At 53.9% G+C, this 26,574-nt stretch overlaps 2 protein-coding genes across 15 annotated transcripts in view; one reads left to right on the top strand and one right to left on the bottom strand.

Annotated features, from left to right (window-relative positions):
• SFI1 (SFI1 centrin binding protein) overlaps positions 1 to 19,655 on the top strand; it is a 105,478-nt gene extending 85,823 nt beyond the window's left edge. For 5 of the 6 annotated variants that reach the window (XM_044243859.1, XM_044243857.1, XM_044243858.1 and 2 more), the window contains 17 exons: positions 6,986 to 7,067; positions 7,386 to 7,564; positions 8,562 to 8,637; positions 9,100 to 9,195; positions 9,636 to 9,712; positions 10,726 to 10,828; positions 11,929 to 12,025; positions 14,389 to 14,549; positions 14,945 to 15,019; positions 15,618 to 15,692; positions 15,816 to 15,992; positions 16,063 to 16,325; positions 17,001 to 17,105; positions 17,203 to 17,434; positions 18,684 to 19,018; positions 19,255 to 19,366; positions 19,449 to 19,655. In XM_044243859.1, coding sequence (XP_044099794.1) covers positions 6,986 to 7,067; positions 7,386 to 7,564; positions 8,562 to 8,637; positions 9,100 to 9,195; positions 9,636 to 9,712; positions 10,726 to 10,828; positions 11,929 to 12,025; positions 14,389 to 14,549; positions 14,945 to 15,019; positions 15,618 to 15,692; positions 15,816 to 15,992; positions 16,063 to 16,325; positions 17,001 to 17,105; positions 17,203 to 17,434; positions 18,684 to 19,018; positions 19,255 to 19,366; positions 19,449 to 19,553 — 2,350 coding nt within the window. In that variant the 3' untranslated portion in view covers positions 19,554 to 19,655. The remainder of the gene's footprint in view (positions 1 to 6,985; positions 7,068 to 7,385; positions 7,565 to 8,561; positions 8,638 to 9,099; positions 9,196 to 9,635; positions 9,713 to 10,725; positions 10,829 to 11,928; positions 12,026 to 14,388; positions 14,550 to 14,944; positions 15,020 to 15,617; positions 15,693 to 15,815; positions 15,993 to 16,062; positions 16,326 to 17,000; positions 17,106 to 17,202; positions 17,435 to 18,683; positions 19,019 to 19,254; positions 19,367 to 19,448) is intronic. The other variant, XM_044243860.1, reaches the window with a different exon arrangement.
• The window catches only part of PISD (phosphatidylserine decarboxylase), a 43,590-nt gene continuing 36,619 nt past the window's right edge, over positions 19,604 to 26,574 (bottom strand). For 4 of the 9 annotated variants that reach the window (XM_044243864.1, XM_044243869.1, XM_044243871.1 and 1 more), the window contains 6 exons: positions 24,145 to 24,310; positions 22,561 to 22,797; positions 22,231 to 22,369; positions 21,904 to 22,050; positions 21,514 to 21,674; positions 19,604 to 20,900 (listed from right to left, as the gene is read on the bottom strand). In XM_044243864.1, the coding sequence (XP_044099799.1) occupies positions 20,676 to 20,900; positions 21,514 to 21,674; positions 21,904 to 22,050; positions 22,231 to 22,369; positions 22,561 to 22,797; positions 24,145 to 24,310 (1,075 nt within the window). In that variant the 3' untranslated portion in view covers positions 19,604 to 20,675. Of the gene's footprint in view, positions 20,901 to 21,513; positions 21,675 to 21,903; positions 22,051 to 22,230; positions 22,370 to 22,560; positions 22,798 to 24,144; positions 24,311 to 25,675; positions 26,074 to 26,574 lie in introns of those variants that run through there. The other 5 variants (XM_044243866.1, XM_044243867.1, XM_044243863.1 and 2 more) reach the window with 4 other exon arrangements.

Genomic DNA, 26,574 nt, shown 5'->3' with positions numbered 1-26,574 from the left:
TTTTCTTATTGTATATTTTTTTTACATTGATTCTAGCTCTTTATTTTGTATCTTTCTACTTAATTTGGATTTAATATGCCTTCCTTTTTTTTTTTTTAAACATTAAGACGGAAGCACAAGGGCACCTGGGTGGCTCAGTTGGTTAAGCCTCTGCCTTCAGCTCAGGTCTTGATCCCAGGGTCCTGGGATCGAGTCTCACATTGGGCTCTCTGCTCATCGGGGAGCCTGCTTCCCCCCCAACCCTGTCTGTCTCTCTGCCTACTTGTGAATGCTCTATCTGTCAAAAAAAAAAAAAAGATGGATGCACAAATCACCCATTTTTTTTAGAGTTTATTTTATTTTATTTTGAGCAATCTTTACACCCAACATGTGGCATGAACTCACAACCCTGAGATCAAGAGATTCATGCTCCTACAGCTGAGCCAACCAGGCATGCCCACCCATTTTTTTGTTATTGGCAGTAAATTATAAATTTTAAATCTTTCTCTTGTGAAAATTTTAAGCTGTAAGGTTTCCCTCTGCTTTAGCTTTATCCCACAAATCCTGACATGCTGTATTTTTATTATCATCCAACTAAAAATATATTCTGATTTCCTTTGTGACTTCTTTCTTGACCTGTGGTTTATTTAGAAATATGTTATTTGAGGGGCACCTGGGTGGCTCAGTGGGTTAAGCCTCTGCCTTCAGCTTAGGTCATGATCTCAGGGTTCTGGGATTGAGCCCCACATCGGGCTCTCTGCTCAGTGGGGAGCCTGCTTCACCCCCCCTACCTGCCTCTCTGCCTGCTTGTGATCTCTCTCTCTGTCAAATAAATAAATAAAATCTTTTAAAAAAACAAATTTGGGTAAATTGGAAGGGGAGGTGAACCATGAGAGACTATGGACTCTGAAAAACAGTCTGAGGGGTTTGAAGTGGCGGGGGGGGTGGGAGGTAGGGGTACCAGGTGGTGGGCATTATAGAGGGCAAGGCTTGCATGGAGCACTGGGTGTGGTGAAAAAATAATGAATAATGTTTTTCTGAAAATAAATAAATTGGAAAAAAAAAGAAATCTGTTATTTAATATTCAAATAGGAATTCTCTTGATACATTATTGTTTTTAATTATTATATATCCATTGTGGCTAGAAAACACCTTATATAACTTCAGTTTTTGAAATGTATTAATATGTTTTACAGCCGAATATATGTGGTCTGTTTTGGTGCACCTTCCATGTGTACTTTATTTTTTCCTGTGTGTACCTTAAAAGGATATTTATACTATACTTGTTGGATACAGTGTTCTATAAATGTCTGTTAGGACAAGCTGGTTGGTAGTCATCTTCAAATTTTCTGTATCCTTACAGCTTTTTGTTGTTGGGTTTTGTTTGTTTTTTTCATGGTTATTTCATATTTTATTGGACTGATTACATTTCACCATTTGAGACATAAAGCTAACATAGGACTAAGAATGTAGAATAGGAAAGTGGGAGAAACCATCCACAAATTTGAGTCAACTTGAAAGGTCCATAAATCTTTGTGTTTGAATTGAAGGAAAAATCTGCTCAGAGCTGAAGAGAGGTCCTTGGTTTTTAACAAAAATCTCCTAAAGCCTTTATTAATACAAGAGTTAATTTATGGGAAAGCTCCGAATTGCACAAAATCCCATTAGGCAGGAGAAATGGGCAGGATAGAAGGACATGGGCAGTGGGGGCAGCCAGTCTGCAGGCAGGATGCCTGGGCTGGAGGCCACGCCTCAGGTCCAGGACCTGTAGGTAGAACCAGGCTGGAAGAGAACTGTAGAGGCAGAGGTTAGTGTGTTCACTCAGTCAAAGCCCTGGCTTTCCAGTCATTCTCCAGGATGCAGATGCTTTCCTCAGGCAAGGTATTTGTTTGTTTTTTAAATATTTTATTTATTTGAGAGAGAGAGTTAGCAAGAGTGAGCATAAAGCAGAGTGGGAGAGGGAGAAGCAGGCTCCCCCACTGAGCAGGGATCCCTCTTTGGGCCTCGATCCCAGGACCCCAGGATCATGACCTGAGCTGAAGGCCGACAGTCAACCAACTGAACCACCCCCCACCTTAGTTTTTTTGTTTGTCTATTTTTTCTATCGATTACTAGAGAGAAGTGTTAAAATTCTCTAGCTATGATTATGGATTTTCTATTTTTCCTGGTAATACTACCAGTTTTACTTCATGTGTTTGGAATCTCTGCTATTTGGTCCATGTACAGTTTAGATTGTTATGTTTTCCTTATGAACTGTCCCTTTTTATCATTTTGAAATGAACCTCCTTATTTTTGGTAATACTGCTTTTCTCAAAGCCTGCTTTGACTTTTATTAAAATATCCTCAGCAGCTTTTTCTGTATTTATAGTTTATGTGGTTTACCTTTCCCTCTATTTGTCTTCATATTTAATAAAGCTTTCCTCCTCTGTCTTTTTTTTTTAATCTAGTCTGACAATCTCTGCTTTTTTCTTTTTATTTATTTATTTATTTATTTATTTGAGAAAGAGTGAGAAAGTGAGCATGAAGGGGTTGGGATGGGGAGAGGGAAAGGGAGAGTCTCCCAGGCAGTCTCCACACCAAGCATGGAGCCCAGCTTGGGGCCTGATCCCATAACACTGAGCTCACAACCCAAACCAAAGCTGAGTCAGATGCTCAACTGACTGCACTACCTCGGCATTCCTGACATCTCTGCTTTTTTTTTTTTTAAGATTTTATTTATTTACTTGACAGACAGAGATCACAAGAAGGCAAAGAGGCAGGCAGAGAGAGAGGAGGAAGCAGACTCCCTGCGGAGCAGAGAGCCCAATGTGGGGCTCGATCCCAGGACCCTGGGATCACGACCCGAGCCGAAGGCAAAGGCTTTAACTCACTGAGCCACCCAGGCACCCCACATCTCTGCTTTTTAATTAAAGTGTGTGGTTCATTTACATTTAATGTAATTGGTGTGGTTGGGCCGAAGCCTACATCTGTTTTTTGTTTCTCTGTTTCCCTTTTCTGCGCTGTTCATTTAGAATTCTTTAATATTACATTTTATTTCCTGCATTGGCTTTTTATACCTTTTGTATTTTGTATTTATCATTATTTTATTTTATTTTTAAATGTTTTATTTATTTGATAGAGCAGGGAGAGAGAGAGAGGGCACAAGCAGGGGGAGCAACAGGCAGAGAGAGGAGGAAGCAGACTCCCCACTGAGCAGGGAGCCTGATGCAGGGCTTGATCCCAGGACCCTGGGATCATGACCTCAGCTGAAGGCAGGCGCTTAGCTGACTGAATCACCCAGGTGCCCCTCTTTTGTATTTTTTTTTAAAGATTTTACTTATTTATTTGACACAGAGAGAGATCACAAGTAGACAGAGGGAGAAGGAGAAGCAGGCTCCCTACTGAGCAGAGCCTGATGTGGGGCTTGGTCCCAGGACTCTGGAATCATAACATGAGCTGCAGGCAGACACTTAACCAACTAAGCCACCCAGGCACCCCTCTTTTGTATAGGAATTAACAATACACATTGTTAGACTTACTACATTTCTATTCAGTTCTGTTGTACCACTTCATGTTAAATATAAGAACTTAAAAACAATAGAATTCCTTTCCTCCCCATCATGTTTCTTTTTTTTAAGATTTTATTTATTTATTTGACAGAGATCATAAGCAGACAGAGAGGCAGGCAGAGAGAGAGAAAAGCAGGCTCCCTGCTGAGCAGAGAGCCTGATGCGGGGCTCAATCCCAAGACCCTGAGATCATGACCTGAGCCAAAGGCAGAGGCTTTAACCCACTGAGCCAACCAGGCGCCCCCCTCTCCATTACTGATAGTATTTCTTGTCATATATTTTGCCCCCGTAATTTTTGCTTTAGACAGAATTCTTTTTTAAAAATTAAGAGATTAAAAAAAACAATTTTTATATTTACCCACATATTTTCCATATCTAATATGGAAAATTGTTTCTTCAATTTGTGAGTTTTCATCTATATGCTTTTGTCCTTTAGCATCTTTTTTAAAGATTTTATTTATTTGACAGAGAGAGATCACAAGTAGGCAGAGGCAGACAGAGAGAGAGAGAGAGGAGGAAGCAGGCTCCCCGCTGAGCAGAGAGCCTGATGCGGGCCTGGATCCCAGGACCCTGAGACCATGACCTGAGCCAAAGGCAGAGGTTTAACCCACTGAGCCACCCAGGTGCCCTGTCTTTTAGCATTTTTATACTATAAATCAGCTGGAGAGAAATTATCTCAGCTTTTGTTCATGGTTATTTCACTCTTGGTCTCATTTTTAAAGGACCTTTTCCTGGATATAAAACAATGAGTTTCTCTACCCCTCACTCCTGAATCAATCAGTCTATCTATCTATCTTTATTTATTTTTATTTATTTATTTATTTATTTATTAAAGATTTCATTCAGGAGAGAGAAAGTGAATGAGCATAGGAGGGGGCAGAAGGAGAGGTAGAAGCAGACTCCCCAGTAAACAGAGATCCGATGTGGGCCTTGATCCCAAGACTCTGAATCAAAGGCAGACCCTTAACCATCTGAACCACCCAGAAGCCCTCCCAAGTCTTTTAAAGACATTCTTCCCTTGTCTTCTGGCCTCCATTATTTCTGGTATAAAGGCACCCATCATTTGTATCATTCTTCCCCTAAATGTAATCTGTCTCTCTTACTTTGCTTTTAAGATGTTTTTATTTATCTTTGGGGTTTTGTTTTGTTTTATTTTAAAGATTTTATTTACTTAGGAGCACCTGGGTGACTCAATGGGTTAAGCCTCTGCCTTCAGCTCAGGTCATGATCCTGTGGTCCTGGGATTGAGTCCTGCATCGGGCTCTCTGCTCAGCGGGGAGCCTGCTTCCTCCTCTCTCTCTGCCTGCCTCTCTGCCTACTTGTAATCTCTCTCTCCTTGTCAAATAAATAATTAATATCTTTTTAAAAAAAGAGATGGGGAGAGGGAACACAAGCAGGGGGAGTGCATTTCCAGAACTTTTTCATCATCCCAAACAGAAATTCCATACCCATTAAACACTAACTTTCTATTTCCATCTATTCCCAGCCATGGGAACCTCTAAACTACTTTCTGTCTCTGAATTTGGCTATTCTAGATGTCTCATATATGTGGAATTGTGTAATATTAGACCTTTTGTGTCTGGCTTATTTTACTTGGCATAATGTTTTCAAGGTTTATCCATATCATAGCATGTATCAGAATTTCATTCTTTTTATGGATGAATAATATTCCATTGTATGGATATACCACAGTTTGTTCATCTGTATGTTGATGGACATGTGAGTTTTTACCTTTTGGCTATTGTGAATAATGCTGCTGTGAACACTGGTGTACATACATCTGTCTAAGTCTCTGTTTTTCATTCTTTTGGTTGTATACCTAGAAGTAGAATTACTGAATCAAATAATTCTGTGTTTACTTTTTGAGAAGCCACCAAATCATTTGGTTCTTTTTTGCTTTTGGTTCTATTTCTCTGCCAAGATTCCCTGTCTGGTAACTAATTTTGTTCATCCTTCATTTAAGTACACACACTTTAATAACTCTTTCTAAGTGTTTGCTGATTCCAACATTTGGGTCATTGTTTTTGTAGACAGCTGTTTTTCCTTTAAAGGGTTTTGCCTTTTATTCTGGTAGACAGTGATTGCTCTTTATTCTTGTGATTCCTGTTGATCCTATCAAGTGTGGTTCTGTTCATTCTTTGTGTGGTTTGTGTGTGTGTATGTCTGTGTTTTAAGATATTTTTTAAGTAATCTCTACACCAAGTGCAGTGCTTCAGCTTACAACCCTGATAACAAGAGCTGCACGCTGCACCATGTGCCCCATGTGTGGGTCTTTTTGATTTTTGTCTTCAGAGTTAGGGCATGGCGATTATTCCTGAGGCCATCCTTTCTGAATTCTGGGGTTCCCAGAAAAGTCTCTTCATTCAGACTGGGCCAGAACTCCCATCTCCCAGCCCTTTCCAGCTTCTGGTAATCTCCATCCAGCAGTCAGCCCTGAAGAGGCCACTCTGCTAGGTCTCACAGAGCCTGCTTGTATAGCCTTACTTGTGGACTGGGCAGACTCACAGAGAAAGTGAGGTACACACTTGCAGTGTGCAGGGTGTGTGTGAGCGTGCCTCTGAGGTCTCTACAGGTTCTAGAAAGCCACAGATGCATACGTTCCTTCCCCTGCAGTCTTGAACTCTATTCTCTGCCCCAACTGAGTGAGACTGTCCTGTTTTGCTTGGACTCGGTGGCCCTGCCCCTGGTGTTCAGAACGTGCCCTCAAGGCAGAAAGCCTGGGCAGCCACAGGGCTCACCTTACTTGCTTCTCAACTCTAAGGATCACAGTCTATATTGCCTCTTGTCCAGGGCCTGAAAACAGTTGCCTCGTGTATTTTGTCCCATGCTTTTGCCAGCGCACGGCTCCTAGTGGCTGTTGACCAGTTGTCCCAGTGCTGCGTTTGCGGGCCTTCACATCACTGCGCTGAGTGGGGAGGCCAAGGCAGAGGTGACAGAGCGGTGGTTCTCAAACCTGTCTCCCTGTCTACCTCACATGGAATGCTTCTTTTAAATATTCTTTCCTGTGGCCCACTTCAGACTTGCTTGGTCAGCCCTGAAGACCTGGCCTCTGTTTTTAACCACTTCCCCTAAGTATTTGTGTAACAGCAACCAGGCCGGTCAGCCCGGACTAGAAAGGATTTCACTACTGACCATTGAGCACTGTTGGTATTTCAGTGTGGAACTGAACTAATGAAGAGCCAGCATCTCGAAGTCAGTCTTATTCATACTGTGCAAATGCTTGGCTGACACCGGAAACAACTTGGAGAGGACTGGGTCGTTCATGGGGCTTTTTGGCCACTGCTGTCTGCTTTCCTTCTCTTTCTCTTTCCTTCCTCTCCCATCTCAACTTACTCACCTTTTAATAGCCTAAGGAAAAATAAACCCCAATTATTTGGAACTTCTCATTCTTTTTCATAGTGTTTTTGTTTGATCTTCAGTGCTTTGGTTCCCATTATTGTTATTATTTATCTTTTTAGGGAGACGTTGGAGAAGCAAGTATTTGCTATTTGGTGGCAGAAGATGTTTCAGCATCGAGAAAACCGCTTGGCGGAGAGGATGGTAAGTGGCCGTCCCTGAGGAGGTGCCTGGAATGGGCAGGACTTGCTTCAGACTTTGCGCTGTCTCCTCTGCTCGGGACGTCACCCAGACCCACATTGCGGGGCGTCCTGCCTGTGACCAGGACTCACAAGGCAGGGCAGGGCCTGGGGCATCTGTTGCCCTTGTGAGTGGAGTTTACATATGACTTCTGGGCCAAGGCAGCTCGTTAATGCCCATCTCTTTTGACTTGGTCAGTAATTGTGGCCTATAGACTCTTCCTGGCTTCTATGCCCCCAGCTGCTGGACCGACTCTATTCTCTCCCTGCCCTCCTGCCCCAGGCCATCCTTCACTCAGAGCGGCAGCTCCTGCAGAGGTCCTGGTCCACGTGGCACCAGCGGGCAGCAGCACAGCACCGGGAGCGGCAGCGGACAGCAGCAGCCTGGGCCCACCACCGCCACCGCCAGCTCAGGAGGGCTTTCTGCATCTGGAGAGACAGTGCCCGAGGGCTCAGAACAGAGTGAGGGGCCGCTTCTGCCCCTGAAGCTCTTTCCCTCTCAGGCCAGCTTTGACCACAGTGATAGACTCTCAGCTCTGAGTGCCTGTTGGAGGGTTGTGTTAGCCTAGATCCTGGTTTTAAGTTCCAGAAATTTTGCCTGATATTGTCTATACAGAACCAGGGCTGTAGTGGGAGGATCCTGGGGAACTTCATGGAGCTCCCAGCCTCAGGAACTCGACTAGGGACAGACATGCTCCATGGATCTGAGGTCCTACCCACTGGATGCATCCCACTCACTGGGTGGGGTCCAGTGTGACCACGTCCAGAAAATAGACTGATGAGCCTGTTTCAGGATAGCTGAGCACCAGGACCAGCAGCTGTGGCCTAGGGGCAGATGGTGGCAGTTTTTACCACACCATATGGTTGGAGACAGGGCGGGACAGACAGCCCACATGGACCCAGCAGACACTGTCCCACTTTAATGCTGTTCTGCATCCACTTTGTGCTGTGAGGATCTCCCCACTCAGATTCTGGCCACATTTAATCTCCTGAGTCGCCAGCACATGAGTGTACTTCAGTGTACTTGAACCCTGTCAGGTTGGCTCCGAGAATTTGAGTAGATGCTCACTTTCCTGAGGGGAGAGCCCAAATCCTTTGGCAGCTCTTCAGAGGTCTTTTTTTTTTTTTTTTAAGATTTTATTTATTTATTTATTTATTTGAGAGCATGAGTGAGAGAGCATGCACACAAGCAGGGGCAAAGAGAGAGGGAGAATCAGGCTCCTTGCTGAGTAGGGAGCCCAACCCAGGGCTTAATCCCAGGACCCTGCGATCATGACCTTTAGCCAAAGGCAGACACTTAACTAAATGAGCCATCCAGGCGCCCCCAGAGAAGGTCTTAATTCCTCCCTCCCCACTAATTTAAGAACCACTAGACAGGGGCCCGGGACTGTGAGGGGTGTGGGTGGAAAGAGCCCTGGCCGGGTCCAGGCTGCAGTGCTGACTCCAGCCCTCCCCACAGGAAGACGGGCCTAGTGCTGGCTGCAGAGTTCCACTCCGCACGGCTCCTGCACCAGGCCTGGAACAGGTGGAAGGAGGTGAGGCTTTGGCACAGATGCCACCACGTGTGGTTGTGGACAGGTGGAGCTGGGTGTCAGCGTGACTCGGAATGGGCATGTGGGCTTGTCTTCCGCCCCTCGGCAGCCACCTGCCTCTGAGCACGGGAGACAGGCTGGGCAGCAGAGGGGCAAGCACTAACCTGGTTTCCTGAGGTGATTGGCTCAAACTCCCATGTTCTTCGGTTTTGGTCTGAACTCACTGAACCTAAAATTCTTGGTTTAACCATTTGCAGGCATCCTACTCAAGGTAAAAAGTGTGTCAACTGCCACATGGCTTGAGCGTTTACCCTGAGTCAGGCTCTTGCCCCATCTGATCCCCACAAAGCCCCTGAGAGATACCTAGTCATAGAGGCCTTGGCGGGGTGGGTGGGGCAGGTGAGAACCCCACGGGTGAAGATGGCGGCATGGCTGAGCCCCTCCTGGCCCCCACTCTGTCCGCAGGGCCTGGCTCTGTGCATTGCCGAGCGGTGGAAGCTGACGCGCGCCCGCCTGCGCCACCGGCACACCTTGCTGCGGGGGGCGCTGCGCTCCTGGGTGGTAGGGTCTTCTGCTGGTCCCTCGGTCACCCCTTGCCTCGGGTGGGATGGGGGGTGGGGATTTTGTGTCCCTCCCTCGGTCTCCCTGCCCCTCCCAGAGGAGTCCCATAAGCCTCCGCATGCCCACAATGGTGGGTCTCTCGGCCACAGGGCTGAGCTCTGGCATCCTTGCTTGGCAAAGTAAAAATGAGTGCCCTCTGGGGGGCCAGCCTCCACATCAAAGTGACCCCTTGTCCAGGAGGCCAGTGGCCTGACTTGCTAGGTGAGGACTTCGCAAGACCATCTTCTCTGTTATCCGGGTGCTCTACTGGTGTGGGACTCGGAGCTCTAGGCCAGTGCCCACCTCCAGCATCGCACCCCCTGGGAAGAGGGCCCCGGTTGAGGGAGGGACAAAGGAGGGAACTGGGCCCTGCGCCCGCCAGTCCTCTCGGTCTCCCACAGACTTATCAGAGCCAGGTTCGGAGCATCCTCCAGGAGGTGGCAACCAGGGAGAGGCAGCACAAGGGTCGGCTACTGCGGTGAGTCTCCCTGGCATCTCCCACAGGGCCTCAGGATCAGGCACCCGCTCCAGCCCCAGGCAGGGCCAGGCTGGTGTGGAGGGAGGGCAGCCCAGCTTCTTGCACTGCTCACAGCGTTGCTGGGCTTTGCCACAGCAAGCACTCCATTCATTGGGTCACCCCGTGTCTGGAAGCTGCTGTGTGCAGACTGGGGCCTTGAGGAGGCAGCTGTCAACCTGGGCATCTGCGAGAGCCCCCCTTGTCTTGCTCCTGTCGACACTCTTCCCTCCTCTACAAGATTCTGTATCTCCCCCTCCAGAGCTGCAGGGACCCCCTGTGCCTCAGCCTCCAGTCAGTTGCCTCCCTGCTTGGCTCTCCAGGCCTTCCATGGATTCCAGAGGCATCTCTCACAGCCTTGGAGGTCACTCGCTCTCTCTGTTCCAGCTCCTGCTAAACCAGCCTCTCACGCTCTCCTTCCCGGCAGGCCTCCCTCATTCTGCTCTTTTCCTCCCTCCATATTTGTTCAGCACACGGTATTCCAGGCCGCCTGTGGGAGGTGGGCCTTGTGGACTTACCACTTCTACCCTCCTTCAGGGAGGTCCCCATCCAGCCCCTCAGGCAGAGGGAGTGAGAAGGATGGAGTCGCTGAGCGAACTCTGCAGCAACTGTAGGGCTGGGGCCGATGGCCCTCCGCCACCTCCCGTCTCTGTGCCTTACTGTGGTGTGACTCACCTGTACTGTCACTGCCTGGTCACCACTGTGTGTCACGTACATGCACGAGGACATAGTATTTGGTCTTGTTCACCGTGGTGCCCCTGGGGCTCCCCCAGTGCCTGGCACAGAGCAGAGGCTCACCAGCCCTGTGTCGAGTGTGTCACCGTAAATATGGCTGTTGGTGAGACTGATATTCTTAGGTACAAGGAGTCTGTCCTCAATTGAGGAGTGGGCTGAAGAAGCGGGAATGACTCACAGGAACCTCCCCCATCTCATACGCACTGGTGACACCCTCATCTCCCCGGCCTGTGTTCCTGCAGGAGTGTGTTCCGTTGTTGGAGAGAGAACACCCTGGCCCGTGTGCACGAAGCCCAGCAAAGCTCCCAAGCATGCGCTCACTACCAGCGAACCTTGTGTTCCAAGGTGAGGCCTGGGGAGACCAGCTGGTCGCCCAGGAGGGTTTGGGACCTCGCTCCTGCGAGGGGGTCACCCCGAAGCTAGGCACTGAACAAGGAACCCAGGACATGGGCTCACTCACCCTCCTCCATGCAGGGTTTTTTGTTTTTTTTTTTTTGCTGGATTATGAACCAATATCCGTTAAAACAAAAACACAGTGAGCACACTGATTCTTATCAGAACCAGTACTTCCTACACATGTGGAATTTTCCACTGGGACAAATCATGTCAGTGTGGCCCTCCTTCTCTTCATCTGTCAGAGGATGTTCATTGTGGCTGATTTTATGGCTGCAGAGGCTTTCTCAAAAGTGTAGAGCACCCCGGGAATGTGAGATTGTTGGTCATCGTCTGTGGGACGTGGCCCCAAAATGCCACCCGGTGGGGCCTGTCCTATGTGCTGCAAGAGGGAGGGCGTGCCAGCTCACGACCCTGGGAGGAAGGCGTATTACGCAACAGGGTAGTTCAGAAATGAAGGGACAGCCGTGGTCCCGGCACTGGGGGCTGTTTTAGAGAGAAGGATTTTTGCCAGGAGCTCTGAACAGCAGTGGTTCTCCCACTGGAAGGCTGGGGAAGACTGGTCCTGACAACTCGGAAGCCTCCAGAGGGTGAAGAACTGTGACAAAGTCAAGGCCTAGTCTGCTGTCAGACTTGCTTGGCTTCCGGCTGGGAAGGGAGGCCTTTTTTGCAGTGAATGGAATTTGTACCTAAGGAGCCAGGGAGCAGGCAACCCGGCTGCTTGACTTCTTTGTAAAGTGCTCTGCTAGTGTGATTTCATGTGTCTCAGTTTGCTTTAAAATGTGCAGCTTCGTTCAACACCTAATAATGGAACAAATGCCCATGGGACGCCTTGACTTCTTGATGGCGTGCTTGGAAGTTGAACTCCTATAGAACAGTCCATTGCCTGGGATACTTTGCTTCCTGTGGGGACTGGGGGCTTTGGTCCATGGCCTGGGGTCTGTGCTGCTGGCCGGTGTTTTCCGGAACGTGTGTGGGTGCCATGTCCCTGCTCAGTCCCACAGTGCTGGGCGTCCCGGGAAGTCAGGCTCTGCTCTTCATCTGTCCGTTAGGTCCTGGTGCAGTGGCGGGAAGCTGCATCCGTGCAGATATACTACCGACAGCAGGAGGACTGTGCCATTAAGGAGGCCCAGAAGGTGCTGGATAGGGGTGAGTGGAGTTCCTGGCAACTGGGGAGAGGGCTCTGAAGGACATAGAACTGTCTTGTGTTCCATCTCTTCCCCCTCAGTCTTTGTATTCTTCTACCCTGTGTGAGTTTCCTGTTGCTGAGATAACAGTACTGCAGACTGGGAGGTTTCCACCAGCAGAAGATTGTTCTCTTGACCTTCTGGAGGCCATGTCTGAAACTGGGGTGTCAGCGGGGCCATGATTCCTGTGAAGGCTGGAGGGGAGAATCCTTCCTTGCCTCTTCCAGCCTCTGACAGCCCCAGCAGTCCTTGGTGTTTATTGGCTCGCAGACCCATCCCTCCAGCCTCGGCCTCTGCAGGCACAGGGCTATCTGTTCTGCGACCGCGTCTCTCAGAAGGACGCTGGTCCTCCTGGGTTAAGGGCCACCCTGCTCCAGGGTGGTGTCAGCTGACCACACTGACCGTCTTGCCGAGTCACAGCAGTTTGGAGGTTCAGGATGAGGTTCCGGGTTTGGGAGGAGGGGTAACCATTCAACCCAGCGCGTCACAGCATTCTCTTCCCAGCCAGTTGCCAACCAGTTGATGTTCAGGCGTAAGACCGAGGCTTAGTATCTGATTCTCATGAAGGAATCAAGGGGAGGGAGTCTGCTTCCTTGTGTCGCTGGGTCCTTGTGTGTTCAGGGAGTAGTAGCCTTGGGCAGCCTGACTCCCTGCTGTACCGAGAGCCTGGGGAAGACCGTCAGATAGGAGCACAGGTGAGATGCAGGGAAACTGAGGCCCATGGCCCTGCAGTAGGGACATGAGCAGTGGTTAGAATAAATGACAATACAACTGGAAATGAAAACAAATTTTTTAAATCGGACTGTAGGGAAGACAGGTCAAGTTGTTGGTTTGCTCCAGGACAAAAACTGATAAACTGGTTTGGTTCTGACTGCACTATTTATGTGGCTAAACACACATCTCTGCTTTCCTTTGGACAGAGCCCTGGGGGTCAAACCTCCTGCACCTACTCCACCCTAGTGTGCTTCTCTGTGTCCTTAAGCTGCCCCCCCCACCCCAGAAACCAGTGCTGTGTTTCCAGGTGTCTCCCAAGAAAGAAGCTGAGGGGTTTGGCCCATTCTGGGGCCTCTGTTTGGGCAGAGCTTTGGCATCAGCGCTGCAGAGGCCTTGCCAGTGGGGGTTAGGTGGCCATAGCAGGTGTTAGAGGGGACAGGCACAGGCTGCACCCTGGACTGCAGGACCGAGGGGCAAGCAGCTTTCCGTGGAAGGTGTTGGGTGGCACACGGTGGACCCTGGGATTGCTGTGTCCTTTATAGGTGGTACAAGGATTTGGGAGAACACAAGACAAGACACTGTGTTCTCGGCTCATAGTAGATGCACACTCAGTGCCTGCGGAACCATTTCTGGGCTTAGTTAAGGCCTCGAGTCTCAGGCACACCTTGGCAGCCCGAGGGCGGGGCTGAGTGCTGGAGGAGGATGAGTTCAGAGTAATGTGTCCTAAGACACATTCAACAACACAGTGTCTGATACGGGCAGGGTCAGGTGCTGGCTGTGTGGCCCCATTAAGGCCTCTCTGAGCCTCAGTTTCCCCATCTGCAAAATGGAATAATAGTAGCTGCCTCGTGGGGTTGTCGTAAGGAACCAGTGAGAGGTACACCCTGGAAGCATTTATGCAGGAAGTATCAGCACTTGGTCCTAAGGCCTCGTCTCCAGGCCTGCAAACCTGCCCTCCCTGCCCCCTCCAGCAGTTCCCAGAGGACACCCCCATCTTGGCATCAGTGCCTTAGTATCTGTTGTCTATAAAAGAAACTTGTCTCAGGGCTTAAGAAAGGGAAAAACCTAAAAGAAAAAAAAAAAAAGAAAGAAAGTGCTTGCTCCTCCTTGAGAATCTGGTGACACAGAAACAAAATGCATGCAGTAGCCTCCGCCTGCCTGCAGCACCCAGAATAGCAGACGCTGTGCCTCCTCCAAGGCCTGGTTGGAGCAGCTTAGACTCTCTGAGCCTGGGTTTCCTCCCAGGCCAATAGGGCCATGGCCCCCCATTCCTTCAGACACAGGGTCTTGTCCTCCACGTGTCCAGTGGCCTTCCGTGGGCTGCTCCATGGGGGTACATGTGACACCATCGACAGGCGGGTGGTTCTGGCTGACCCTTTGGGGGCACAATAGTAAATGGCACACTAGGTTCCGGTCCCCAGGGTGCTCATGGCCAGTGAAGGTGGCCACAGCTGTCAACACACAGCGGCCACCGTCCCCATGTGGCGGTTTCACCGAGTGGGGGCTGACACCCCAGCTCTACCCCGACACAACCTTTTCAGCTCTCTGAAGCTTGCAGATTGGTTTGTAGAAACCTCCAAAAAAGTAAACTCTGACTTGGATCTGCCTTAGGTTGTCTCAGGACGTGGTTTCGGCGCTGGCGGGACCGAGGCAAGAGGGCGGCCCAGCAGAGAGCCCAGCTCAGGAGGGCGGCTGCACACCACGGCCGGCGGCTGCTGCTGCGAGCTCTGGCCCAGTGGAAGGTGCACCATCTGGGCTGCATCAGGAAGCGGGTGAGGCATGCGGCAGCTCCCGGCTCAGGAGACCACCACTTCGGGAAGAGGAGGGCTCTGTAGCAGAACCCACGACCGCCAGGATGGTTGCTGGGTGGTTGGGGTCCTGCAGGCACAAGGCTGCAGGGCCCTTTCTGGGAAGGCTGAGGGAAGCCAGCCTCTGGGTCGGGTCTCCCCCAGACACCAGATGGCCCAGGAGGGAAACCTAGCTCGTCCTGAAGCGTGGCGTGTCAGAGCTCGATGCTCCTGGCTGGTACAGGAAGCCTTGGCTTCATCCAGGACTCTTCTTGGAGATGGGAGGACAGTTCTCTTGGGCCAAGAGCCTCTCACCACAAGGCTGTGCCCAGATGATTGGGATGCAGGGCCCTGACTGCTTTTAGCTGCTCTCTCCCCAGCTCCTGCAAAGACAGGGTGCCCAGTTCCTGGCCCAGACCCGCAGCCGGGCCTGCTTCCGCCAGTGGAAACAACAGGTGGGAGCCAACGAGAAGCCCCTTCCCCCTCCCACTGCCTCCTGAACCCACATTTATTATTTTTATTTATTTAATCTCTATACCCAACATGGGGCTCAAACTCACAACTCCGAGATCAAGAGTCACATACTCCATGGCACCCCCACATTTAAAATTTTAAATTCCACCCTTGTCTGAGGGCTCCCCCAACCCTGGTCATTTCTCGGCACTGCCCAGTTCCTTCCACCTGTGACCTATACAAGCCCACCACTTCAGGGCCCTGTTTCCACAGTGTCACATTAGGGTATTATCCAAAAATTTAATATGAATGCATTTTAAGTCTTCACCAAGGACGTGCTAAAACACCAGGCAGGGTTGCATCATGCCCAGACGACCTTCCTGTGCCCAGCACTCTGCCCCCACTCGCTCCCTTTCCCCAGAGTTCTGCCTTTGTTCTTCCCAGAGGATCACTCCTTGGTCCACCAACTCAGGGCCAGGCAGCACTGGGCCCTTCCCAGTGGAGGGAGGGCAGCCTTACTAGAAAAGGGTCTGAGTGACCAGGTCCCTGTGGTCAGAGTGGCCTCCCTGACTTCCATAATCTTCTTTTTCTGGCACATAGTTGGCGAACAGGAGGCGGGAACAGCAGGGCACAGCCCGGGCCCTGTGGTTCTGGTCCTTCTCACTACAGGCAAAGGTAATAGGGGCTCCACACCCAGCTGTCCCTGTACGCCTCAGGGGAGGCCAGGGTGGGTCATGGGCACAGCCCTGGGGGGAGCCTTAAGCAGGGAGAACTGGGCCTCCTCTCCTCTCTCCGGAGGTGTGGGCCTCGTGGCTGGGCTTTGTGCTGGAGAGGAGAAGAAAGAAGGCGCGTCAGGAGCAGGCCATACAGGCCTACCACCAGCAGCTCCTCCGGGAGGGTGCCACACGCCTTTTACAGTTCGCGGGTGGCATGAAGGCCCTCCGGCAGCAGCTGCATGCCCAGCAGCAGGTGCAGGTGAGGGTCCCCCGCCTTCTCACGGGGAGCGGGTCAGACACGGCACGACTTGACCAGACGCCTGTTGCAGGCGGCTCACAGTCTCCACCGTGCGGTCCATCGCTGTGCCATGCTCTGGAAACAGAAGGTTCTGGGCCAGGACAGGGAGACTCATCCCCCCACGTCCACCATGCCCAGGAGGAGAGTGACATTTGACAGTCCCCTTTCCAGCTATGTTGCAGCTGGGGCTGGGGATGCTGCTCCGGAGACCAAGAAGCCACCAGTTCCTCATGGGCCCTGGGGGGCTCGGGGCAGCCTGTCCCTGGCTGCTGGGGACCCCCACCTCCTAGAGCTGTGAGTAGCCCATCCCTCGCCTCTTCCTCCTTGCTTTTTGCCTGGAGCAGAAATTTGCACTACACAAGGAGGGAGGTCCCAGCTGAACCGTGTGGACCCCTTTCTCTAGCAGGATCCTGTCCCTCCTATTCCATCAGCCCCAAATAAAGGGACTGCAGCCTCTGTTCCTGCAGAACGTGGGGGAGAGAACATGTAGTTTTTAAAAAAGGAATCGGCTGTCGGGCAGCCCCGCCCTTACACCCCCAGACCTGCCAGTCACCCTGCTTCTCCCCTTCCGACCAGGAAACCCCACTGTTTGTAACCTGGCCCATCCCTGCACACGGGGCTGACCCAGCTGTTGGCTCCCAGAGTGACCGGCACTGCCTGAGCCTCAGTCTGCTTCCCTTGGCACCAGATCCCAACAGGGCCTGACCCAGAAGAGTGTGCTCCTCCTCTGATGTGGGAGGGGCACCTGTGTCACTGGGTAGCTGCAGAGGTCAAATGAAATGAGGCGGGTGAGGCACCCCCACGACATCAGGCTCACTTCATTGGAATTACTGAAAGTAGTCGGTGGCCCAGGTCCACTCCCCGTCACCTGCGGACTTAGGCCAGCAGTTTCCGTTTCCCTATAAGATTGGAGGGGTGGGACTGGATGCCCTAGGTAGGCGAGAGGACTAGGCCTGTTTTTCTTCCCAGCAACGATGCCCGCTTGGCAAGAAAGCAGCCTCGACGCCCACATTTCCTGCTGGAGCCGGAGCTGAGCCAGAGGCCCCTGGGGTGTGGCACCCTTGGGGGGAAAGGGTATATGGTGTGGTCCTAGGGTGGGTGGCTTCCTTTCCTTCCTGCTTCTCAGGCCAGGTACCGGGGCCTGACCAGCTCCTGTCGTCCCTCTGCTTAGGCCCAAGGCACCAGAGGAATGTGACTCAGGCATGGCCCAGCCAGCAGGCCCTGCCCTGATGAGGCCTTTCCTGCCAGCGGCCTGGACAGCCCTGGTCCCAAGCAGCCCCCTGCCCCAGCCCAAGGCCATGCTGAGTCACCCTGGCCCAAAGCTGCCCCCCGCGTTGGATACAGGCCCAGAGCTACTGCCCCCTTCATCCTTCATGCCATGTGTGGTGGAAATCCCTGCCAGGGTAAGTGCTCCTGGTCACCTGGGGTCTTGTTCCTTGGTCTGGCCTTCAGTGCTCTTCTCACACTCAGTGCTGTAGCCACAGCAGTACTCACTGCTTCCAGAGCACTACCGGCTCAGGGAGATGGAGGGAGGCCCATGCCTTTACCAAGTAGAGGTGCCCCTGCCCTAGGGACACAGTAGGGAAAGGCTGCTGGGCCCCTGCTTGTGAAGCTCATGTCGCAGAGGTGGGGACCAAAGAAGAGCCCTGGACGTGGATAAAGACACTGCAGATCACAAGGGTCCTGCAGGCCCAGGGGAAATACCTGGATTTTCAGTAGAAAGCGATGGGGGCTGGTTGGCAGCCGTGATCCCATGAGCCAGCACAGGGTGCCAGGAGCCCAGATTAGGTGGTGCCTGTGGCTGTGGGCAGAGCCCATCGTGGGAGGCAGGCTAGGCAGGACCTGCTCCGATGGGTTTGATAAGGGTGAGGAAGGAATCCAGGATGGCTTTTGGACTTCTGGCTTGAATAACTTCAGGAATAATGAGTTCCTTACTGAAAGAGGGAAAATGGGGCGGGGGGGTGGGGGGTGGGGAGGCCTGCTTGGGATAAAGCCTGAACAGTCTGTCGTGAACCTGTTAAATTTGAGATAAAGCAACAAGATTCTGAGTGTGGCCCTTGGGAAGGTGGTGAGGGCGGAGGAGCAAAACTGAGAGTCTGCAATGTAGTTGTTGAAGGTAAATCCCTGGGAACCAAAGAGGTCACCTTGGAGAAGGTGGCGGCTCCCTGCAGCATATGACAGCCAGATAGAGGAGTCTGGGCAGGGGCAGCAAGCGGGTGCGAGAAGGCACAAGTGCTCAGTAATAGAGGAGACAGCGGCAGAGTTGGTGTCCAGAGAGCTGGTCGAAGGTCACCAGTAGAGGAGAGGAGGGTTGGGGATGTGTGGTCTGACCAAGACAATTGCCCTGGACCACTTTTCCTCACTGAACTGCAGGAGCACAGCTCAGAATGAGGTGGGGGGTCAAACAGCTGCTCAGGATGGGCTGAACCAGGCCCCAGGGTAGTGGTGGGAGTGGACTGCACAGGTGTGGGGTGTTCCTTGCGCTGCTTGTGCAACTTCCTCAGGTCTTAAGAAAGGGGCAGGGCCAGGCCCGGCCTGGGTGAACTGGTCAAGTCCAAGACCTCACCCCCCCAGACCCCTGCAGTGGGCGACCTGGTGTCTCTCCCCCAGTCTTCCTCCCTGCTTCTATGTTCATCTGTTCTCCCTTTACAGGTGTCTGCACAACCCACCACCCCTGGGCTGACACACCAGGCCTCACCATCCCCAGCCAGCGTTCCTCACTCCCACCTCCTGCTTCCTGGGGACTTCACAGGCACGGGGCCTGGGGCTGGCTCCACAGCCAAGTGGGTGCACCTGAAGCCTGACAGCACTTTAAGTGCTCAGGTCACTCCCAGTACCTGGGATCCCTCCACTCAGCCTTGGCCTAGCCGCAAGGGTGGTCAAGATCCAGCATGTTCTGTCACCAAGAGCCACATGGACCTGGAGGCTGAGCTTGAGAGCATCCAGAAGCAACTGCAGGATTACCAGACCATGAAGCAAAACCTCTCGTAAGACCCAGAACCCGCCCCCTCCAGCTGTTTCCCCAGATCTGGCTGTGAGGGTCCTTGGGCCCACCCAAGGTGCTTGCACAGCTGGGTGGGGGAGGGTGGGGAAGGCTGGCAAGGGAACAGCACCGCCCTCCTCGAGCCTCCCCACCCCCAGAAGTAGCAGATAGGCTGCTTCCCTACCTGGAGGCAAAGCCAAGGGCCTGGACAGGCTGGCAGCTTATGTCTCCCTCCGGCAGGTCCTGCCAGCGACAAGCAAAAAGCCTGCGCCGGTGGCTGGAGCTGAGCCAGGAGGAGCCCAGGCCTGAGGACCAGGAAGCAGAGCGGCAGGTGCAGGAAGAACTACAGGAGGTGAGGCCCCAGGCAGCCCTGGCACAGTTTCCCCCTCCCCTCCCCTGGTCCCCCACACAGCCTCCCCGCCCCCTCTCCCCAGGTGGAGCGGCAGATCCAGCAGCTGGCCTCTGAGCTCCAGGCCCAACGCCAACCCATCCGTGCCTGCATCGCCCGGGTCCAGACCCTGCGGCAGGCTCTGTGCTAGTCATTGCCCCAGGGAGGCCTCAGCCCACCTCCAGGAACAGAACGCAAAGCTGCAATGAGTTTTTTTATTTCAAAAGGTTGCAATTAAATGAATTACTGTTCAGAAGTCTCCCACTTTTCATACAAAAATACTGTGCTACTGATACAGTTGAAAGAGTTCAAATGGCTTCTCCTGCAGGAGAAATTCACAGCGTCCCCGGGAAACCTGAACCGTGGTCCCCCCCCCGTCAGTGGCTCCCTAAGAACTATGTACCTGTTACCTGGGGACAGGTGTTGTAGGCACTGACACACACCCCCCCGCCAATACACCAAGGCTCTTCTGCTGCCAACACAAGCTCCTGAATCAATAGCAGCAACTTACCATGTTTCTGTGGGTCTGGATATGTGGGGGGGCATCCCTCCCACACCAGGCCACCACTACCTGCCTGTCCATTCACTCTGGACCTGTTTGGGGGGGTGGGGGTTCAATAACTGGTCTTGCCTACTAGAACGATGTCTCACCAGCTCTGGAAGGTCACTCACTGGGGCGTGTAGAGCGCCACCCCCTCGGTCCCCCTCAGAAGATGCTGGCGGAGTCAAAGATGATGTGTTCACAGCCACAAATGCGAGGAGAAGGCTCTTCCCAAACAAGTGGGGGGTGAATTGGGAACAGAAAGCGGTTGTGTTAAAGGCCACATGGCGCTGCTCTGGGGGCAGCACAGCCTGGTCAGTGCAGGGGAGGCAGAGGGGGAGGCTGAGAAGCAATGATGAGAGCAGCAAGAACAGATATAACCACTTCTGTCTTACAACAGAAATCAAGACCAACTGAACACCCAGCCAGGAGACGTAGGGTCTCCAGTTTATACAATAGGTTAAAAAGAGTCTCCAAAAGGGAATCTGAGATCATCTTGACCTGCATGTTCTCTTTAGATGGGAAGAGGGACGATATAGGTCCAGGGCCAATAAGGGCTCTGACCTCACCCACACCTCAGGACGGTAGGAACTAGTCACCCAGGTCCTGCCTGGTTGGGCCCCATAGCCTTGAGACTGTCCCCTCCCTATACAGCCATGGAGGCTCCCCAAAAAGACCTTCCCGTTTCTGTTGAGAAAGCTCCTTCAGCAGCCGACGGTCAGGAAGAAGGCTCTAGAGAGAGCCCAGAGCCTCTCCGAACCGGATCTTCTGTCCCGCTTTCAGCTTAAAGTTGAAGTCCTTGGGGGCCTCAAAGATGAGCACGATGGTGGAGCCCAGGTTGAACTCGCCCAGGTGCTCGCCCTTGCGCATAGGGATGCCCTCCTTGTTGGTGTGTGTCACGAAGCTGAAGTCATTGTAGGAGCCCTTGCTGTAGCGTGGGCTGTTCGTGTGCAGGTCCTGCAGGAGGCCGGGGGTAGAGCATGTGGAGTCTGCTCCTGAACCCAGAACACCTCTGTGCTGCCTGTCCCTAACCCAGCCTGGAAAGGGAGCTGGGCACAGCGACTTGGCCCATAAGCCTAACCAGAGAGTCGCCAGTAGAAGCTGTGAACTGGGACCCGGGGCTGGGGGGGGACACAGGGGATTCAGACCCCACCCTTCTCTAGCACCCAGAACAGGCAAGGGGCAGCCATAAGCTGGTACCAAGAAAGGCAGCCCTGCCGCCCACTTCTCAGGGGAGGATGGCGACTAGCCACCCCCCTCAGACACTAGCTTCTGATCAGCATGCTCCACTCTGAGCTCCATATTCCCCTTGGGTTCCCAGCAGAAGCAAAGTACAGACTGGGAGGTGAACCCCCTCCCTGTCCAGCCATTTCCAGATAAGCAATGATAGCATATAGGGGTGGGGGCTGGCAGAGCAGGGCCAAGCCCCTCCTGGGGGCAGCTGTTCCACAGAGCCAGGCCTGGCCAGGGACACGCTCTTCTAGAACTTAGTCTTAACGGATCTGGCTCCATGGGAGAAGGGGTGGGGGAGACACCAAGTGGCCCAGCCCTTGGGCCTGACTCTGCTTACCCTGTCAAAGTAGATGCGTATGGAGCCCACGTTGGTAGCCCCCACAGCCGTCAGCGAGAAGAAGCCGTGTTTCCAGTCCCCAGTGAGGACCACCCGCTCGTTGTGGCAGAAGAGCTCTTTGATCCAGCGGGCCATACCAGGGTTCACAGACATCAGGGAGCCTGTGGGAGCAGAGACACTGCCATTCCCCACCCAGCAAGACCAGCCTCCCAAAGCCCCCTGTCCACCTATATCCTTCCAAATGCAGAGTGGGCAGACTGTCCCCTGCTGCCCTCATGCAGCCAGACTAAAGCAGTCACCTCAAAGCCTCAGCACTCCCATGTGTGGAGCCTCAGTCCCTTGACACCAAAAAGCTTAGGACACCAAAAAAATTGTAAGGTTCTGGCCAACCTGGGAAATGGCGCCGGTGGGAAACAGTCCAGTCAGTGGGGGAGTGGAAGCAGTGGTAGTCCCCGGGGGCCAGGTAGATGACACAGTGGTAGAGCTCATTCCCTTCTCTAGTGACCAGCTGGTTCCTGAAGGAGCCGCAGGGGGGCGCTGCAGGAGGCAGACATGAGGGCCAGCTGTCAGACAAGCACCTGAGCCTGTGCAGTCTGGACAATGGGCTTCAGGGAGGCCCCAAAGCTCCACAAAGCGATCTGTAGCCCTTCCCTCCCTGACGACCAGCCCAGCCACACAGCCACAGGGTCTCAAGGCTGCCACCAGGCAACAACCCACCTGGTGGAAAGGACAGATCATCTGTGGAAGTTCGTGGACCCAAGAACGACTCCAGCGAGTAGGTGACCCCCTTCACCTGCTCCACCTCGCAGTTCTTCACCTGCCCGAAGTTCAGGATCTTCCCATCTGAGGGGCTGATCTGAAGGGCCAAGAGAGGCTTGCTACCAGGGAAGCAGGGGGACTTGGGGCAGGGTCTCCACCTCCCTGGGGGGCCCCAGCCTGGGAGGAGTACCCATGGGCCACCTGCGGGGACTGCTGGGACTGGTTGCCAAAGGCAAGGGCAAGAGTCCCATTTCCGGGGGAGGGATGGAGGACAGGGCCAGGCCTCACCACACTGTGCAAGCCACAGACAGGCCGGGCCTGTGGCTTCAGCTTGCGCCGGAAGAACTCGCTAAGGTTGCGGTAGTGGTGCAGGTCCTCCACGGCAGCCTCCTTCATGTTCACCCCAAAGGTCCAGATGTACAGGCTATAGACAGGCCGGCGCAGCCAGTGCGGCAGCTCCACCTGGTTGAGGCGGCCCCAGGCCCGCGACAGCAGGCGCGTGGGCACCGACTTGTACAGGGCCACCTGTGGGCCACAGGCAGGCAGATGAGCAGATGGCCCCGCGTGCCCCCCAGTCAGCCACCCACCACCCCCGGAGACGTGGGCACCCTGCCACGGCTTTGTGATGTGGTTGTTGCCCACTAGGAACCAGACTGAGCTTCCCAAACACTCCCACAAACTGAGTACTGGCCAAGACTGACACAGTGACTTAAACCCAGCGGTTTCAGTCACTTAATACACCAGTAGCAACTGCCCCCATCCCCAAGAACAGACTGGCCAGCGCAGTCTGGTCTTCCCTCTTTAGGAAAGGTGGGGGGTGAACAGCTCTGCTACCTGCACCAAGAGGCTGTGGCAGAAAGGGGCAGGAGGCCCCGGGGGCATGGGAAGGTCTACAGCCCAAAGCACTTGTTCTAATCTGAAGAGGAGGCAGAGGAACCCCCCCCACAGCAGGTGCTCTGGACCACGGTCACCAGGGGCGGGCTGCTAGGGCGCTGAGGCACTTTACTGTGAGGGCACCAGGGGGCTGCTTCCTGGAGGCAGAGGGGACTGGGCCCGGCCTCCCCCAGCACCCCCGCTATCTGCTGGCACCCCCAGCCAAACCCTCAGGGCCAGGCAACCTGGAAGGGGATGCCTTTCAAGCCTCAGGTGCGGCCACCACAGCAGAACCCGCCTCTAACTGGCAGCTGCTGCTTGTCAGCCCAACTCAGACACCAAGTCCCTAGGGTGTAAAGGCAATTTCATTCCAACTTTAAACACCTCTACAGTCACTGAGTGAGTGGTGGCCCAAACTCATCCCAGCTGACGCCCGTTGAGAGTCCAAGGTCCCCTGCCTGGGGTCAGCCTGCCCAGAGAGCCCAGGGCGAGGAAGCCAGGCAGCCAGACAGCCCTCAAGGGTGCGGTGGCCAGGTCGCTCAGTCACCCAGCACTGCCTGGGGCTCCCAAGTCCATCCATACCCTAAGGGGCCCAAACCGGCATCAGTCCTCCTCATCACCCTCTGGCACCCAGGAATTAATTTGCATTCTTCTAAAAATCACCTCTAAGCTCTCCTCTGCCCAAATACAGGAAATCTCCCAAACACAGGAAACCATTTTCTGAATTCCCAGTATAGGTTTCTTCCAGAAGCAGAGCCCCCAAATGGCACAGTGCAGGCAAGAAAAGGCAGTGCAGAGCAGGCCATCAGGGCCACCAGCCTGCCTGGACTTCCCAACCAACTTGCCTGTCAAAATGACCATCCCCGAGGGCTCAGCACCCACATCATCAGCTCTAATCTGACAAATGTCTCCTGCATTTCTGTGGGCCGGGTCCCAACCTTAGGCCTACCCCTGGAGGGTGGGGAGGGGGAGCTGGGCCAGCAGCCTGTGCACACTTACCCTGCTCACGGGCCTCCATCCCACCCGGCTGAGCGGTCTGAGGGCACCGAAGGGCAGGAGGTAGTAGAGGACCGTCAGGGGCCAGGAGCGCAGTTTCAGGGCAGGTCTGGACATACAGCTCAGCTGTCCCAGCCTCCGCCTCAGAGCCAGCTGGGGGAAGTGCAACCTGCAGAGCAGATGTCCATGCACGGCCAGGTCAGCCGGCAGGGTCTGGGAGGCCCCATCCCGCCCTCAGCAAGCCTGCCTTGAGGTCCGTCAACCCAACCCCAGGCTGAGGTGGGGGCTCATCTGCCTTTGTTCGGCAGACTCTCATCCCAGTCTCACCCACCTGCCTACCAGCTAAGGGGGACTAGGAATCGGGGGCAGCACAGGGAAGACGGGGTGCACAGCCTGCATGCCAGCCCCCCACTCCTGGGGCCGGCTGTGGCCACAGGGTCCCTAGGGGGACACAGCTGGAGTCAGAAACCCGGCGGTGCAGCAGCACACAGCAGCGGGGCGCGACTGCAACCGCTGCACGGTAGCATCTTGGAGAATCTCTTCCTGGCGCTATGCCTCGTTTCCTCATCTGATAAATGAAGGGATTGGGCCTGACAAGATCCCAAAGGAAAAGCCTAGGAACATGCACCTGCACACACAGCATATCCTGAACAGCTAAAGCTCCATCCACCTGCCTGGTCTTTCTACATCAGATCAGGTTCTCCAAAGGAGACGCAGAAGCTGGTGGGGGGAACCCCCTACCAGCTCTCAGAACACCTTCCAGGTCTGCTGGGGCCACACACCTGAGCCAGCCCCCTCCTTTTGGCAAAGGTCCCCACCAGCCAAATTCAGTGCATCCTGCACAGGCTCAGCCTCGTGGGGATCTTAGAGGTGGGGTGAGCATTTCCACCAGAACCCTGGCTTCCTGAGACACAGCAGACCCAAGTCCCCCGGTCTCATGCCTAAGCACTAGAAAATGCTCCTGAGGTCCAGTGTAGCCACCAGGCAACCACATTCCCATCCACTCTGGGAAGGTTCCCAGGCCTCAGTTTCCTCATCTGCGCAAAGACTGCATTCAACTGGATAATCTAAGGCTCCCATCTGCGCCTTTGTGCTCTCAGAGAAGCGTGTCCTGTGCCCCCAGTTGCTGAACAAAGCAAGGAACAAAGAGGCATCTCAGCTGATACTAAAAAGAAAAAATGGGAGAACCAAGCTGATGGCTGGGATGGCAATGGAAGATGCTTCTTCCCACAGCTCACCAGGCTCCCTGTGTTCCTCTTCTCCCAGCCGACCCCACCCCACCCCACCCCACCACCGCATTTTCAAAAGGTCTTTTAAGGGGGTGGGGACCAAGCAAAGCTGAATAAATCCCTGCTGTCCCCAGGACTTCCCCCACCCGCCCTGATCACTGCAGAAGCCCAGGGACCAATCCCAGAAGAGCAGCCCCTCTCCCGGAGGTGGGGGGATGGGGGACAACCGGGGTGGGGGGGCCTGGGAGCAGCAATTAGGGTGCAGCAGACACAAGGCCACCAGCCCACTCCGCCTCCCCAGGTACCTGAAGCGGGCTCTCCGACTCAGGCCCCCCGGGCCGGGCCCCTCCAGCCTCGGGGGCTGATCCCCTGGCCCCCCGCTGCCACCTCCACCACGGGGCCGCTGGACATGAACTCTGACCTTCCGGAGGTTGTGGCGGGGCACAGAGGGGTTAGGACGGGGCCGGCAGCATCTCACCATTTCGCCGCTGCTCGGAGCTCAGGTCCTCGCCGTGCCTCTGACTGACACATGGTGGGCGGCGCCAGGCACACTCGCCTTTGTTTCTCCTCCTTCCTCCCTTCCCCCCAGCCAGGAGCTCCTGTGCTGTCACCACTCCTCTGGCTGGCCGCCTGGTGGCTGGTGGGCCTCTTCCCAGTTTGGTTGGGTCCCGCTGGCTCACGGGGCGCAAGTTAGAGGTCGGGGCTATTGCAAAGACAGGCACTGGTCACACCAGCTCAGGAAGCGGCAGAGGCCTACCGCCTGGGACACAAGCTCCTGCCTTCCGCCCACTCTGTCCCTAGGCTTGGCCACCTGCCTGCTCCAGTGAGCTGATGGCAGGGAAGGGACCAGACACTTATGAGCCCAAGAAGTACAAGTGGGAATCTGAGAGCCCTGTGCTCCAGGCGGGCGCCCAGCGTCGGCCTGTCTGCAGCTTGGGCAGCCCCTCCCTCCCCAGGACCTGACCCATTTTCCATTCAGGTGACGAAGTAACATCTGAGGAATGAGAGAGCAGGAAGGCAGGAGAGGCACAGTGGGTGAGACGATGGACATCTGACCTGCTACAGCTCTCTCTTTGCTGCCCCCCAGGCCTCAGAGCCTCCCATCCCTGATACCAACCCCCACAAGCCCTCCTCAGCAGATGAGCACACACATGACCTGACCTGAAGGAAAACCAACCAGCACTGAAGCCCGAACCAGCTCCCC

The sequence above is a fragment of the Neovison vison genome, chromosome 3, assembly GCF_020171115.1.
Source record: "Neovison vison isolate M4711 chromosome 3, ASM_NN_V1, whole genome shotgun sequence".
Classification (NCBI taxonomy): Eukaryota; Metazoa; Chordata; class Mammalia; order Carnivora; family Mustelidae; genus Neogale; species Neogale vison.
This window is presented reverse-complemented; position numbering and strand designations above follow the sequence as displayed.